This window comes from Phyllobates terribilis, unplaced genomic scaffold (assembly GCF_046119375.1).
Source record: "Phyllobates terribilis strain yellow unplaced genomic scaffold, ASM4611937v1 Scaffold_12__6_contigs__length_324123572, whole genome shotgun sequence".
Classification (NCBI taxonomy): domain Eukaryota; kingdom Metazoa; phylum Chordata; class Amphibia; order Anura; family Dendrobatidae; genus Phyllobates; species Phyllobates terribilis.
Window position 1 is genome coordinate 161,986,153 of NW_027362772.1, and position 17,025 is coordinate 162,003,177.

At 42.9% G+C, this 17,025-nt stretch overlaps 1 protein-coding gene across 1 annotated transcript; it reads right to left on the bottom strand.

Annotated features, from left to right (window-relative positions):
- Positions 1-405: 405 nt before the first annotated feature.
- LOC141173165 (galanin peptides-like) lies at positions 406-16,238 on the bottom strand. Its single transcript, XM_073657798.1, has 6 exons — positions 16,049-16,238; positions 7,592-7,672; positions 5,869-5,923; positions 3,015-3,104; positions 729-803; positions 406-602 (listed from the first exon to the last, which is right to left on the bottom strand). The coding sequence occupies exons 2-6, from the start codon at positions 7,670-7,672 to the stop codon at positions 544-546; spliced, it is 360 nt and encodes a 119-aa protein (XP_073513899.1). The 5' UTR covers positions 16,049-16,238; the 3' UTR covers positions 406-543.
- Between the last annotated feature and the right edge of the window lie 787 nt (positions 16,239-17,025).

Sequence of the window (17,025 nt, forward strand, 5' to 3'; positions counted from 1 at the left end):
CAACTCACTGTCAATAGACTATGTACTTACAAAGCTTGGTGTGGGCGAGGTCAGCTGTGGTGTGGACAGGTTCAGCTATGGTGTGGGCGAGGTTAGCTTTCTCAGCTCTTTTTCATCCTGCATCTAAGAACTCTGATTGTATCACAGCTGCTGCACCCAGTAAACTAATTGATACATCATTGGATTCAGGGTCTCTTTTCCTACAAGCATTACTCAAGGGAAGATCTGGAGATCCTCATTGATTACATATGAAAATGTTTCATTGCTTAGTGAAAACTGTCATTTTTAGTTAAAACCTTATATTTGTCTTACTATTTCAATTTGCTATGTTTTCTGTGTGTTACCACAATCACATTATTAGACTGGCGTTTACCTCTTGTAGACATGCAAGTTTTGGAGTCAATGTTCTAATTACGAAATCTAAAATCAATTTAAATTTCTCTTTATTTTCATTTTTTTCTGATCTTAAATTTGGACTAAAATCGAAATATTGTAACAATGATATCTGTAAGAAGGTTTCGAGTCTGGGGAGGTGGTCTGTCATTAGGTCTGTGTAGACTCTTCTGAGACGAGCAAAGACAAATGGTCCAGGGCTCCGATTTCTGCAAACAAAAGAAAACATATAGAAAAAACATATTACTGAATAATAGACCAGGAATGATGAAAAACAACCACAATATATAAACCTGATGCACGCAGGAATTCTGTGCTGACATTTTTCTTATTACCTTTGAGACGTAGAAATGCAAGAAACTCAAGGACAGTCTGAATGGTGCTATCATCCAGTGGATGCTGCTGTATCCCTGCATAAAAATATACCACGTACACTATATCACACAAAGGCTGCGCACATACCATATATAGTGACATACACAACATAAAGTAACTAGAAGATGCATAGTCATAAAAATATAGATAGTATAGTCATAAAAATATAGATAGTGCCTTTAAAAAGTATTCATACTCTGTAAACTTTTCCACATTTTTTTACTTTATACCCACAAACTTACAGTGGTGTGAAAAAGTGTTTGCCCCCTTTCCTGATTTCTTATTCTTTTGCATGTTTATCACACTTAAATGTTTCAGATCACAAAAATGTAAAAGACAAAGAGATAACACAATGCAGTTTTTAAATGAAGGTCTTTATTAAGAGAAAAAGAGAATTTTGGCCACTCATCTTTGCAAAAGATGTTGTAATTCAGCCACATTGCAGCTCTGGCAATAAGTGTAGGGTCGTCCTGCTGGAAGGTAAACCTACACCCCAGTCTCAAGTCTTTTGCAGCCTCTAACAGGTTTTCCTCCAGTATTGGCCTGCATTTAGCTCAATCCATCTTCCCATTAATTCTGACCAGCATTCCTATCCCTGCTGAAGAAAAGCACCCCCACAACATGATGCTGTCACCACCGTGTTTGACAGTGAGGAAGATGTTTTCAGGGTGATGTGCAGTGTTAGTTTTACACCAAACACAGTATTTTGCATTTAACTGCAAAAGTTATACTTTGGTCTCATTTGACCAGAGCATCTTCTTCCACGTACTATTTGTGTCCCCTACATAGCATGTGTAAGAAGGTGTTTCAGTCAGATAAGACCAAAGTATAACATCGGGCAGCACGGTGGCTCAGTTGTTAGCACTACAGCCTTCCAGCGCTGGGGACCTGGGCTCAAATACCACCAAGGAAAACATCTGTAAGAAGTTTGTATGTTCTCTCTGTGTTTGTGTGGGTTTCCTCCAGGTTATCCGGTTTCCTCCCACACTCCAAAGACAGTGAATGTAGATTGTGAGCCCCAATGGGGACATTGCCAATAAATGTCTGTAAATTGGCTGAATTATAAAGCGCTGTGGAATATTTTGGCACTATATAAACAAAAAGATTATTATTATTTGAGACAAAATGCAAAACACTATGTATGGCAGAAAACTAACACTGCATATCACCCTGAACACACCATTCCCACCGTTAAACATGGTGGTGACAGCATCATGCTTTGGGGAGGCTTTTCTTCAGCAGGTACAGAGAAGCTGGAAAGAATTGATGGGAAGATGGATGGAGCTTAATACAGGGTAATCCTGGAGCAAAACTCGTTAGAGGCTGCAAAAGACTTTAGACTGGGGTGTAGATTCATCTTCCAGCAGTGCTGATGTTTTTGAATTAAATAGATAGATAGCCAGGAATGAATAAGAAAGACAGACATATAGATAGATTTTAGATGATCGATTTAAGATAAGAAAGTACGATGTACACAAATTAATTGTTGCAAAGCTTCTCAAGCAATTGCCAAGCCTGCTAAATAATTAACAGAACCTTTAGTTAGGGCTTATTTGCCTTATGGCAATTTGTAAATAAAAAATCAATATCCTATGCTGGTTCTTAGGAACAATTTTTTGGGGTCTGCCAAATAATTAAAACACCAGTAAGATACAGCGAAAAAATTAGTGCACTTTATTAGCCCATGTGATGACGTTTGGGTCCATAGTGTGAACCTTTCTCAAGATATGAGATGATAGATTTCAAATCGACAAGTATGAAATAGATAAATAGAAGAGATGCTCAGATTGATTCACGTGGCTCCGGTTCATCAGCCAGGTCAGTAGTTTCTGGCCATTGGACAGGAGACTCACAAATCTCTTACCTTCTGGGATCCCTGGTGTGGCTTTCAATTAACCAAGCTGATGCAATGTCATCATTGTGGCGTGATGGAAGGTAAGATCAGAGATTTGTGAGACTCTCATTCAGCGGCCAGATACTGACCAGACCGATGGACCGGAGTCCCATGAATCAATTCACCCATCAATAGATAGATTAAATAGCCTACTGTTGAGTTACTGCGGTTTTTGGCTGCAATTGGCACCTCACTAGACATACATGTGACCAATCCCTAATACAGAACGATATCGAAAAAGTCAGTGTTTCTGGCCATGAATTCAGGGTCTGATGGTTTCTCCTCCATTACTAACAATAACACACCCTGTTTATATCACTATCACTGCTTATCCACTCCACATGGCTCTTACCGAATATATCTCTTCCCGACTTGAACAGATCATCAACTACTTCCCTTTTTCCGGTCATTCCACCTTTGTCATTCAGTGTTCGATGGGCATCTGGCCACGCAAAAGACAATCAATAATTACTGCTCAGTGCTCACATTATAATAGGTACATGATATTCTGCTTTGTCACCTGACTGCATTTATTACTTCATAGCTGTTTAAATAATAAAAAAAAGAAGTGATCTGATTATCAAGAGTTGATGCAAACCCATTACTCTGCTTCCTCCCAGCGAATAAAACAAAAGCAAGAACTGGCCACAATTGACCCGGTGACAAGTCCTCTCTAAAGGTCAATCCATCTACCACTTGAATCCCCTGAGGTCTGTCATTCTGTCCCCTTAAATTAGATACTCTGGATAGATATCTAGTTTGCATAGTCATGTTTTTAAATATAAATAGCCCATAATGTCCATATTATTAAAACTATTCTCAAGTTTTTGTGATACAGCAAAGTCGTTGGCTGACTGGCTGAGTGTCTGAAAGTAAAAATATGCACTAACAATATGATCAGTGGGTTCCAACTTCTGGGACACCCAATCCTGATCAATGGTGAGACCAAGGGAGACCTGATTCCCTGCACAGCAGCCAATCTGCATGGAGCTGTAAAGGACTCCATACATATTAGTAAAAGTTCAGTGAAATGTTTGATTTCAATCATAACAATCATTTTGACCAAAGACTGTTCAAGGAATGTGTGGAATCACTATGAACACCGATCAGGCATGTTGGATTTTTTTTTCGGATTATGATAACCACTGGCTGCATCATTGAAAAAATACAATATTGGCCAATGAAGTCTGAGATGTACCCTGTGCCACCAATAAACAATCATCCTCCAGCCCATTTTTATGTAATGAATAACACTTTCTATAAAGTATAAACTCCATTCTGTCTGCCATCACCATCACTTTTCGATTGGGGGTGAGCTGAAGCACCCTGCACATTGGGTGGGAGTATTACTGTGCAGGGAAATACCACAAAGAAGCAACAGAGGAGGAGCTGTAGTGAAGATGTAATCAAACTCGCACCAGTCAGTTAGTGATGGCACAATCTAGTGAGATTCTACGCCGTCTCCGCCAATGATGGAGAAAACCCTTTACCTGATTTCATCATGCTTGAAATGGTGGCCTCACTAATTCTGAGTGTCCAGGATAATCTGCTATTTATTGAAATACTATTATTTAACAGAGCCTTCGGTTCGATCTTGAGCCATGGCAACTTGAAGGATGAATGATCTGTAGGAAGATCGATCTTGTGCAAGCCTAGATAGGTCCACCAGGGTCTTCTCCGCTGTTATCTTGATAGTATCAAGCCATCGAGTTGCTGGTCTTCCTCTTCACCTTGTTCCTTCTATTCTTCCGACCATGATGTCCTTCTCCAGTGATTGTTCTCTTCGTATGATGTGTCCAAAGTAGGCAAGTCGTAGCTTGGTGATCCTCGCTTAGAGTGACATGTCTTGCTTGATTTGTTTCAAAATGTATTTATTTGTTCTTCTTGCCATCTATGATATTGATAACATCCTTCATCCCCTTTAAAAGGAATTGTCTACTACTTGACAACCACTGCTTGAACAAATTATGAGTTGTCACCAATGTTGTGTCACATGACTGCTGCAGCCGATTGGCTGCAAGGGTATATGACACAACAACGTTATGTCAACCGCCAGGAAATGCGGCGCTGACATTGATAGAATGACGCTGCTGTGGAAGGTGAGTAAACCTTTATGACGAAACAGCTTCTTATCTTAATCAGCCAGACGTTTTGATTTGTTAAGTCAAGAGAAATACACTATTGTGTTTGTGTTGATTTGTGAATGTATGTGTATTTCTGTGGCTGGTCAAGAGGGACATATGAATATGTGCATAAACCTGAATGTTGACTTCTCTTGGTCATGAAACAATGATGTTTGTTACTATGCTAATTGCATATTGTACTAAAGCCAGCTAGATGTTGATTTAAAGAGCCCCCTGCTATACCAACTATGTAAATTGATTAAATGCTCAAACAATGAGACCTGAGCCCTGTCAAATAATATCATCTCTAATTTTAGCCCTGTATATGTGTACTTAAAAGGACAAATGTGAATTAGTTAAGGAACAAGGCCTCTGTAGCAGGCACACTTTACAAGGAAAATCAAAGATCAGTCAGACTCTTCAGGACATCAGCCTGGTAGCATGGCTCCATACAAAGAGGCACAGATTTGGATACTACATGATTCTGGCCTAAGGGTACATGGCCCTGACTGGAAGAATACAGATCTGCTCCATTGACCATCAGAGAACCCATGGATACATTTGGGTAGACCAGGTTGGGACAATGAAGTCACCTGGCCCTGTACTTCGATGGACTGTCAGCTTCCTAAGCTTGAAGCTACCTCCTCTCTGTGGGGACCCACCAAAAGTGGAGGGCCACTGGTTGAGGTAGTTGGCTCAGGAAGTCCCAAAGTTGCAGCTGTTCTAGACCAGGTGGGTCAGCGGAAGGGTGAGACTGTGTAATTTTGCACTATCTTGTGTGTTTGCTGGGACTGTTCTATGCGTTTATTGTCCATTTGGTAGTTCAATAAAGTATTGCCACACTGTTTTACCCTCACCCTGTGTTGTCTGAGTAGTATTACGCCCACAGAAGACCCTTGGTCTTCACAACATTGAGTAAATTAAGGAGGGAAGACCAGTAGTTTACAACCCTTTTAATTTATCAGCTTTTTTAGTTACTGAATCTCGAGTGTTTAGTTTGCTCCTTTTTTTTCAGAACATAACTTCTGTATTATTTTAGCATAAAGCTAAAAAGATAATAACATGTGCCAGAATAATACTTACGGGGCCCAAGCAGATAACCAGCACTGTTCAGAGTCCATCCTCTCTTATCTTTTGGCTAGTAAATCACATTAAGAAAATAAATAAAAAGACAAAAGAAGGAAAAGAAGAAAAAAATATATTAAACATAGGAAAAACAAGTTATATGGTAATTAAAAAATTAATTAAAACATTTAAAGGAACTTCTCAGCTTTTCTGACTTGCCTGTTTCAGTAAATTCTCATGATATAATCTTGGAGCATCTTTTCTTAAAACTCTTTATTGTGACATTTCTATTATTCTCCATGGAAAAGTTTAAAGAAATTGACAACTGGGCTATACCATTTTCATTGGGTGTGTCTCTTTACAGACTAAAAATTGAAGCACTGATTGGACAGAGTCAAACTGTTTAGAGAACCGCTCCACTGATAAGTGGAATGGTAAAAATCCAGTTTTCAACTTATCCATACATTTCCAGGCTGACCAAAGCAGACTTGTAGGAAAAGAAGCTCCAAAATTGTCAAGAGAGACGAAGTGTCTTCTTGACCTTATGAGAAATGGCCATTGACATAAGATACTTTATCTAGAGATTTCTCAGGGTATTCTCTAACAATCTGAAGTCTAAAGAGACCATTGGACCTTCACCTACAATCGGTCATACAAAGTTTCAGTAGATTAAATTTTACTCCATCCAATCCCTCTATTTCACCCCCAAATTAGTACTACCAGGGTGTATTGTGGTACCTTATCTATCCTACCTTTGTACCAACACTAGAGGTGGTCCTAATTCTGCCAAAAAATGCAGCATACAGGATTGACCGATACGAGTAATCACTGGTCTGTGGTATCTTAATTTTACCACCAGTGGAAAAATGAATTGACATACTTAAAGGAGTTGTCCACAACTAGACAAGTGGGCTCAAGGAGGTGAAAAAATAAAAAATTGCTACTAACAGAAAGGGTGATAAATGTAAGACTGGTGGGGGTTTAGGAAAATTGAGGTTTTGTAGCTTCTGTATGAATGGAGTGGCAGTGCACACTTCCATGAGTCTATGAAAGCACTATTGTGCATTTGTGGCCACCGTTCACATAATCAGGAATTGGAGAGGTGGTCACACACGTGCGCTACCACTGATTTCTCATGGGGATGAAATGTGACCGCTTTTTTCTTAGCTATCTCTGTCAGTGATTGAGATGCGTATGCTCGACCATGCTGCTGTATTCGATTCCAACTGCAGTGGGGGGTGGAATGGAGAATAGGGACCCTCATTCTAGTGAACAGTGAGACCCAGTCCAATAATTATTCTTGATCATTCTCGAGTTATAAACCCACATTTATTGATTTATTTGCATCTGTCTTTAGCATTAACAAAAACTGATGCAAATTAGTGCGTGGGCCAATATTTTGCAAAAAAAATGTTTAAAAGTTGAAAGAAAGGTTGAAAAATTGGCATGGTCCCAAAGATTAAGTAGATAACTAGAAAATTGTGCTTTTTTGTCATAATTGATGAATTAGTCTTAGCAAAAATGGACCATGGTGCTTTTTATTGGACCACAAGGAAGCAGCCCAGGCAGACAGTTCAGTCCACCATTGGGATAGGACTTTTGGCCCCAGTTCCTGGGTAGAATTTTTTGCACATAAATCAGCATCAGTGAGGGAACCTCAGCATGAGTCTTTATAGGGTCCCCTTTGCCTTTGATGGGTCTAATATGGGTCTAATAGAAATGGTGATTTCTGCTTTCTTACCATTATACTGTAGCCGAAGCATTGAGTTGCCAAGCCGCAGAGAAGGAAAGAAACACACAGGAGAGCCTGAGAAGTGCGCATCTAGAAAATAGAAAATTACAAGAGATAGAAAATCTGATTTACTAACACAAGTATAAGTGAACATAAAGAGACCATGTCCAAATATTCTGATAATGATGACCAACATTTGATGTCTAAGCATGAATGCCGAAATCCATGCACGTGATGTAGAAACAGTGCCATTTAGACGAGTGGAAGTAATTGTGAGTCGCCAAAATTTTGGCATCCAATTTGCAGCATGTGAATACATTATATCATGACTGTAAGTCAAGGCTCAAATTGTAAATCCTTTTGATAGGTAGGAAAAAATATGGATTAAACAGAGAGCATTGCCAGCCCCAAGAAAGATAATTATGGATGCGAACAAAACCCTAAACTAGAGACTATTCAGTAGGACCTTTGGGTGACCACATGTACTACATAGAAGTAGGTTAGGTGGCTCATTGAACACCCATTGAATGAACAATTAATCGTTTTTGTTTTGTGGATGCAGTCATATAAATTTTAGTCCACAGTTTTTGAAACCAGTTAAAAATTGCTCAATGACACCGCAAAAGTTGAGCGATCACTCAAAAAAAAAAATAGATTGTCCAGTAGAACCTTAAAGTAGCCATTCAAGCTAAAAAGAAGTAAGTTGATCAATGAACAACCGATGAATGAATGATCACCTGCTGAATGTTGGTTTCATCGATGCAGTCATATATATTTTTGGGCACATTGGCCATGACAGTTGTTCAAACTGGTTATGAATGCTCAATGGCTCTGAGCAAAGGTTGAGTGATCACCCAAAAACTAGAGTTCGTCCAGTAAAACTTTAAGGTGGCCATTCAAATCAAAATGAAGTAGGTTGATAGTTGAACAACCGTTGAATGAATTATCGATTGCCTGCAAAATGTTGGCTTCATGCATGCAGTTGTATACATTTTTGGCCACACTGGCCATGACGGTTGTTCAAACTCATCATAAATACTCAATGACTCGAAGCAAAGGTTGAGCCATCACTCTGGGAAACATTCTTTGATTGTATAGTGACTAAATGTCTAAAATTTTAAAAAACATCTAACTTCTTTCCAGAAATGGCGGTCTGTCACCAGTCAGCTAAAAATATCAATGTAGCGTCGGCGTCCCTGCCCTCTGCTAGGCAGGGACGCTGTTCCCCTCACCTCTCTGCTCCGAGCCTGGCGTCCTCCTCCCGCTCTGCTGGCAGCGCGCGCTCCTTCCCGGCCACTGTGCTTAGGGCGCGCGCGCTTCCTCCCTCTTAAAGGGGCCGCGCGCGCCGTCCTAAGGAGTCCCCGGCCAATGGCCGGAGGACTTTACCATATATAAGGCACCTCCTCCAAAATGGAGGTGCCCGAGCAATGTTGTTGCACTGTTCACTACTCTGCTTCAGCCCTCAGGTCCCGTTGCCAGTTACCTGCCAGATACTTGCCAGATACTTGCCAGATTCCTGCCAGATTCCTGCCAGCCTGATATTCAACTACCTGCCTGCTAGCCTGAGGTCCGACGGTCTGCCTTACTACTCCTGTCAGTCTGTCTAAGGACCAGCTTGCCCGGTCACCTGGGAGCGCACATCAACTACCTGCCTGCTTGCCTGAGGTCCAACGGTCTGCCTTCCAACTCTTGTCAGTCTGTCTATGGACCAGCTTGCCCGCTCACCTGGGAGCGCACATCTGCTACCTGCCTGCTAGCCTACCTGGAGGCTCTGCCGTCACGTGCTGTGACCACCTGCCTGTCCAGTGACTCCTGCCCGCTCACCTGGGAGCGCTCATCTGTTGCCAGTCTGCTAGCCTACCTGGAGGCTCTGCCGTCACGTGCTGTGACCACCCGCCTGTCCAGAGACTTCTGCCCGCTCACCTGGGAGCGCTCATCTGCCGCCTGTCTGTTGGTCTTCCTGGGAGCTCCGCCGTCACATGCTGTGACCACCCGTTTATCCAGAGACTCTCGCCTGCTCACCTGGGAGCTCACGTCTACCATCAGCCGCCACAGGTCGTACCAACCCTTTACCCAGAGACTGCCCCAGTCACTTGCCGTGACCATCTGCCCGTTCACCCAGAGACTGCCCCGGTCACTTGCCGTGACCATCTGCCCGTTCACCCAGAGACTGCCCCGGTCACTTGCCGTGACCATCTGCCCGTTCACCCAGAGACTGCCCCGGTCACTTGCCGTGACCATCTGCCCGTTCACCCAGAGACTGCCCCGGTCACTTGCCGTGACCATCTGCCCGTTCACCCAGAGACTGCCCCGGTCACTTGCCGTGACCTCCTGCCCGTTCTTCTAGAGACTGTCCCGGTCACCTGCTGTGACTGCCTGCCTGGTCGCCACCCGCTCCCTTACAAGGACCGCCCCCTTGTATAGTAGCTCAGAGGTTCCGCCTCCCAGACCCGTTACAATCAACCTTTGTTAAATTTCACCAAATGAATGATTGTTTTGATTGAAATTGTCAGTTGAACAAAAAGGATGCTTTCAGCGTAAGTCAGGGGCGGAACTACCGCCCGTGCAGCCGGTTCATTGAACGGGGGCCCCGAGGGAGAGGGGGCCCCTCCAGCCTCCAGCAGGGCCGCCATCAGGGCATGTCTGCCCTGACTCCAGTGTGGGGCCCAGCCGGTAGCGGCCCCCTTGGAGCCCCGTTGGGGGCCCCCTCTTGTGAGTCTCTCTCCTCATGGGGCCCCCGGCCCCATGCTAAGCGCCGGGTCCGGGACATCTCAGCGCTGCGCTGCGCTCCTGCGGCAGCGCCTTCATGATTCCCCTGATTTCCGGTCATGTGACGGCGCCGTCACATGGCCGGAAGTCAGGAGAACCTGGTGTCAGCGATTTGGCCGAGCGCCAGGATTCTGCAGGGATCGCATGGGGGTAAGTATAACAAGTTTTGTTTTTTTCAAAATACAATTTACTAGGAGTGGGGGGAATGGGAGGTGTGTGTGTGTGTGTGAGATAAGAGATGCACATGGGGGGGGGGGATGATAAAAGATGCACATGGGGTGGGGGGAGATGATAAAAGATGCACATGGGGTGGGGGGGATGAGAGAGGTGCACATGTGGGGGGAGGGGGATGAGAGAGGTGCACGTGGGGGGAGGGGGATGAGAGAGGTGCACGTGGGGGGGGGATGATAAAAGATGCACATGGGGTGGGGGGATGAGAGAGGTGCACATGTGGGGGGGGATAAGAGATGCACATGGGGGGGAGATAAGAGATGCACATGGGGGGGAGATAAGAGATGCACATGGGGGGGAGATAAGAGATGCACATGGGGGGGAGATAAGAGATGCACATGGCGGGGATGAGAGAGGTGCACATGTGGGGGAGGGGGATGAGAGATGTGCACATGTGGGGGAGGGGGATGAGAGATGTGCACATGTGGGGGGGGTGAGAGATGCACATGGGGGGGATGAGAGAGGGGCACATGTGGGGGAGGGGGATGAGAGAGGGGCACATGTGGGGGAGGGGGATGAGAGAGGGGCACATGTGGGGGAGGGGGATGAGAGAGGGGCACATGTGGGGGAGGGGGATGAGAGATGTGCACATGGGGGGGTGGTGAGAGCTGCTCATGGGGGGGTGAGAGCTGCACATGGGGGAATTGGGAGAAAATGAGCTGCACATGGGGGAATTAGGAGTAGGGGGATAATGAGCTGCACATAATGAATGTGGGGTGGGGGAGAGTAAATGATAAATGACGATGGGGTGGGGAGAGCACGGACATGATATAATGAATTGGGGCAGGGGGTGCATGTAAATAATGAATGCGGGGAGCAGGAAGTATAGAGTAGAGGTTCTAATTAAATTATATATTAAGTGCCTATTTACAGTTAATGGGGGCACCGTGGTGGATTACAATTTATATTTGGAATGGTAGGTTGCATAATAACTAACCATATATTGATGGTGGATGCACGTCTGTATTCAGCTGCGTAATGTAGAAGTTGGGGAATGTGCTCTAGATAACTGTGTTATTTTATGCAGAGACGAGTCCTGGCTGGAAGACGTGATGGCGGTCTGTGCTGGATGAAGGAGGAAAGCGTAGCTGAAGGACTTCACCTAGAGACGTCACCAGTGAGTCAGTGCATTACATGTACACTTACACTATATACTATGTACCGGGCTCCTGTGTATAATGTCACTGGTGATCACTGTATTACCTGTACACTATATACAGAGCTCCTGTGTATAATGTCACTGGTGATAACTGTATTACCTGTACACTGACACTATATACAGAGCTCCTGTGTATAATGTCACTGGTGATCACTGTATTACCTGTACACTGACAATATATACAGAGCTCCTGTGTATAATGTCACTGGTGATCCATGTATTACCTGTACACTATATACAGAGCTCCTGTGTATAATGTCACTGGTGATCCCTGTATTACCTGTACACTATATACAGAGCTCCTGTGTATAATGTCACTGGTGATCACTGTATTACCTGTACACTGACACTATATACAGAGCTCCTGTGTATAATGTCACTGGTGATCACTAGATTACCTGGACACTTACATTATACATACCATGTATAGAGCTCCTGTGTATAATGACACTTATGGTAATATTAGTAATGTGGTGGTAATATTAGTAATGTGGTGGTAATATGTGGTCTGGTCATGGTGTGGCAGTTTTTCTCCCTTCTGTGTGGTATTATTCGGTCACTATGTTGTGGTAATATGTGGTCTGGTGATGGTGTGGCGGTATTCCCTGTATGTGGTATTATTGGTCATTTAAAAAAAAAATGTATATGACACATTCCCTTAAAGAAAACTAAATAAAAATATATCTAAAAAGAGTATTGGATATTTTAAGAAAATTTTAATAGGTTAGAGTAGGACCCGGCCAGAAGAGTCTACCTTATCGTAGTGGCAGCTTTAAAAATCTTTTGGCCAAAACAAAAGCTGTTGGCTATGTATGTGGCACCGTCACATGGCCGAACGTCAGGAGAGCCTGGTGGCAGCGACGTGGACGAGCGCCAGGATTCTGCAGGGATCGCATGGGGGTAAGTATAACAAGTTTTATTTTTCTTAAATACAATTAATTAACTAGGAGTGGGGGGGGTGAGAGATGCACATGAGGGGGGGTGAGAGATGCACATGGGGGGGGTGAGAGATGCACATGGGGGGGGATGAGAGATGCACATGGGGGGGATGAGAGATGCACATGGGGGGATGAGAGATGCACATGGGGGGGATGAGAGATGCACATGGGGGGGATGAGAGATGCACATGGGGGGGATGAGAGATGCACATGGGGGGGATGAGAGATGCACATGGGGGGGATGAGAGATGCACATGGGGGGGGTGAGAGATGCACATGGGGGGGTGAGAGATGCACATGGGGGGGTGAGAGATGCACATGGGGGGGTGAGAGATGCACATGGGGGGTGAGAGATGCACGGGGGGGGTGAGAGATGCACGGGGGGGGGTGAGAGATGCATCGGGGGGGTGAGCTGCACATGGGGGGGATGAGAGCTGCACATGGGGGGGTTATGTTTACATAACTTTGTTGCCTTATGAAGCGCAGGGGGGGGGGGCCCCCAAAAATTTCTTGCACAGGGGCCCACTACAGTCTGTGTCCGCCCCTGGCGTAAGTAATCATTAATTGGATGATATTTAACAACATCTAGCTAGTGACAACCCCTCATGGCCTGGAAAAAAGTTGGCTGTAATTAAAAATATCGAACAACAGTCATTAGTCCGCAAAAGATCTTTCCATAAAGAACATTTTCTGAATGTTCCCGGAAAGATCTTGCCAAGAGGATGTTTCCATAATAATTGCTTGTCCTTTGCTTGATGTACGAAAACACGTATGTCCAGTTTGAACCACTGTAAAGGCCAATATGGACTAAAACATGGTTCACAAGGTGATCGGTCAGTCAATGCTTGTTCAGCCTCCAACCTACTTCTCTCTAATGTATATGGTCACCTTAAGACCAAGGTTGAAAGAAAAGGATGATTTCCCTTGAAATTATGTATCATCAGGTGTAATTTAATAGCTCAAAACTATCATGTATTTACAATAATTTGGGGATATTCCAGTTAAAACATCTTCCATTAGCAAAAGTACCCTTTTATTGAAAACTCGTAACAGAGTAACAAAAAAAAGTCTAGTACAAATAATCAAAAAAGTTGGAAAAAATACTGTATGTGTCTTGAATACTATAGCTATGTGTGTGTTATGACTGTATAAGCACACCCCTCATGAGTTAAGTGCAAACCAGAAGAGACAAACATCTGAACCAAACAGGTCCCTGTTCAAACTAGGAAAGTCCCTAATCTGACCCTGATTTGTCCTGGCCTGACCGCGGAGGTTGGCACCCTAAGTCAACACAATGGTCAACTCAACATCGAATTACCTTGAATGTCCTTAACTGCACCCTCTCTATAAGAAATGTGCAACACTAAAACAATAACAACTATAAAGTGAAATACACAAAAATTTGAGGAAAAGGCACAGACCTATGAACGTGTTCACACAGATACACATCAAAGATAGAATAAAATAAGAAGAAAGACACAACAAACAGAATACACGGTAAAGCTTCCAGACCCCAAACCTAAAAAAAGGAAAGGGTGCTGGGGAGGAAAACACATAAACAAACCATAGGAAAATAAACAGAGATTAACCAGATAAAATAATCCCTAGCTGAGGCGATGTATCTCCAAGCACACCATCTGTCTTGAAATAAAGCAAACAAAGATGCAGGGGCAAGGTGAGTATAAATATCCCCTCCCAAGATTAGATAGGACAGAACTACATAGGGAAGTGAGAGACATCTGAACAGAAGGAAACCAAAGAAAGGAAAGAAAAGACAAAAGAACCATCAACAGTTGGAAAGAGACCAAATTGGCTGTGGCTCAGCAGAAAGGAAACCGACCATGCAGCAACAGATCACTGGATTAAGTCCCGAAATTGAGGCATGACAGTATGTGAGAAAATAAAAAAGCCATTGCTTTACTTGTTTACTAGTTGTAAGTGGTAGATAAAAAAAATGGGTCTTAGGTGTGTAATAAGTCAGGATGATGGTTAGAAAAATCGTGATATGAACCTCCATGCAGAATATCTAATGGGACCCCAGACTATCATGGGTCAATGAAGGAATACGGTCAGAAACTTTTACCTCCTCCCAAAGCATACTATGATTGTGAAGTCCTTTAAAAGATAAGCTAGGTAATCCCTGTATGACCCCAAAGCACTGCTGCAGCCGTGAGAAATCATGTTTTGAAGTTGTGTCTGTAAGTGCATTGGAGCGATGCACTTGCAGCTTCTCAGTCTTTTCGGTATTTTCTACCTACTAGCACTTTGCTTTGCCCTGGTTGATTAACAGGTTATTTGCTCTGTTACATGGCCACTGACCTATCAGTCAGGCATCCAGGGCAGAGCAGAGTGCTACTAGATAGGAAAAACAGCGTGAGGCTGAGAAGCTGTTAGTGCATCGTCCCTCTCCAATGCACTTCAAAACCTAACTTCAAAAAACAATTTCTGGCTGCTGGAACAATGCTTTGGGGTTATAAAGAGATCAACTGGCTTATTTTTTAAAAGATAAGTGAGACATTCTGCAGCCAGTAATAGCCAGTACAACACAAATGCTATAGAGGGCAAACGGTGCAAAATTTTACATTAAACCCAATACCAATTTTTTTTTTTAACCCCAATCTTAAGCACTTAAGTAAAAAAATTGTTCTCAAAGATGGACGACCCCTTTGGCAATTCGAAATCAAGAGCTCATAGTCTGTTCCCACAACAGGGGTCCTTAAACAAATGTTTAACTTTATGCTCCCATTACTTTTAAAAACAGGTCCGTGAGAGCGTGTCCTATTTTGTCCCGATTTTGAGGATCAGAATAGGACATGCTCAATGGGTCTGTGTGCCGTCCAGTGAAATAAATCAGACATTTCCCACAGATGTGTGAATGTAGCCTTAGTTACAAATTTCTTCAATTGATGAAACGGTTGAATAGAGGTTCTGCAGCAGCTGTAGCATGCATTATACAGTTCTAATACATAACTCCAGGACATCACAATGCACCATTTCATCGCTGTTGATCACATTACTCATAGAGGAAGTTTTATAACAATCAACGGTGCACTTCAAAATGAGGTTCTGCAGCAGCTGCAGTGTATTGTACAGATCTGTGTATACCTAGAAGTATTAGGATGCTTTGTAAATGGATAAGTATCTCCTCCCTAATGTTCTCCAGCAACTGATGTATTTATTATAATGAATAATATACCCCTAGGTTTTGGAGCATGCTGGGAGTTGTAGTTCCCCAACAGCTGGAGAGCCATAGGTTGGAGACCACTCTATTCCACATTCATTGCAGACAGACATAATAAAAGAATAGATGATATGTAAATCTGACAATCACGTCGGCAAAGATATGACATGAAATTCCGCAGTTCTTACCTTTTCCCGTAAAATTGTTGCCGTTTTCTTAGCAGATAGAAAATGAGATTTTCTTTTTTGGGGGGGATTGGGGGAGTTTTTTTTTTATCTTATTGGCAGAGGCGGTGGCTGAAATCTTACGAGCCCGATGTTACTCAGCCACCCGCTGACTGTAGTAAAATCCGAGCTACTTTGTGGGTATTTATACAGGGAGGATAATTTTTGATCATTATCGAGGAGAGAGAAAAAGAGGGGATAAAAAAAAAAAAAAGCAAAGACGCAAAAAGGTTTCTGATTAGGTGAATGCTATTATTTGCCTTTTCAACAGGAAAATTAGTCAGATAGCCATAATTGCCTATAATTGACTTCCGTCTTATGTGGATACATTGCTGTCAAGGGTTCATTCTCCGTAGTTTGTCTTTTTCTCCCGCCTGCACCAAGGACCCTTTTTTTTCATGAGTTTACTCTTATAATTCACAAGAATTTTTTTTTTACGAGTTAATATATTAGACAGAATACTTGTCATTTTTTTATAAAAGCCACCGAGGAAGAAAAAAGAATATTCTGATTCTGTTTTCTACTTTTTCCCAAAGAATTATACTATTGAAATGCTATCATTTACTTTTCCCCAATGACCTGCCACCAGCAAGGATAGATAAAGCTGCAATCAAAATTATTTAATCCCCATTGCAAAACAGATTAATTTGCAACATTTACACACTTTTTGCTGTTTGCAATAGTATAATCAAATAACACAATTAATATAACAAGAGTCTTCACCAAATTCAGCACAAAATCCTACTTTTACTGACTACTGCAGTCTCAGAATTACGGAATTCACCCCTTTCATTACAAGTGGCTTTAGTACTTAGTAGAGCTACTCTGGCTGTTGTAACCTGCTGCAAACATGACGCATAGTCAGACAGCAGCTGCTGGCCACGTTCCTGAGAAATTCTAGCCCTTATGGCTAATGGAGTACATTTAGCTAATATTGTAGA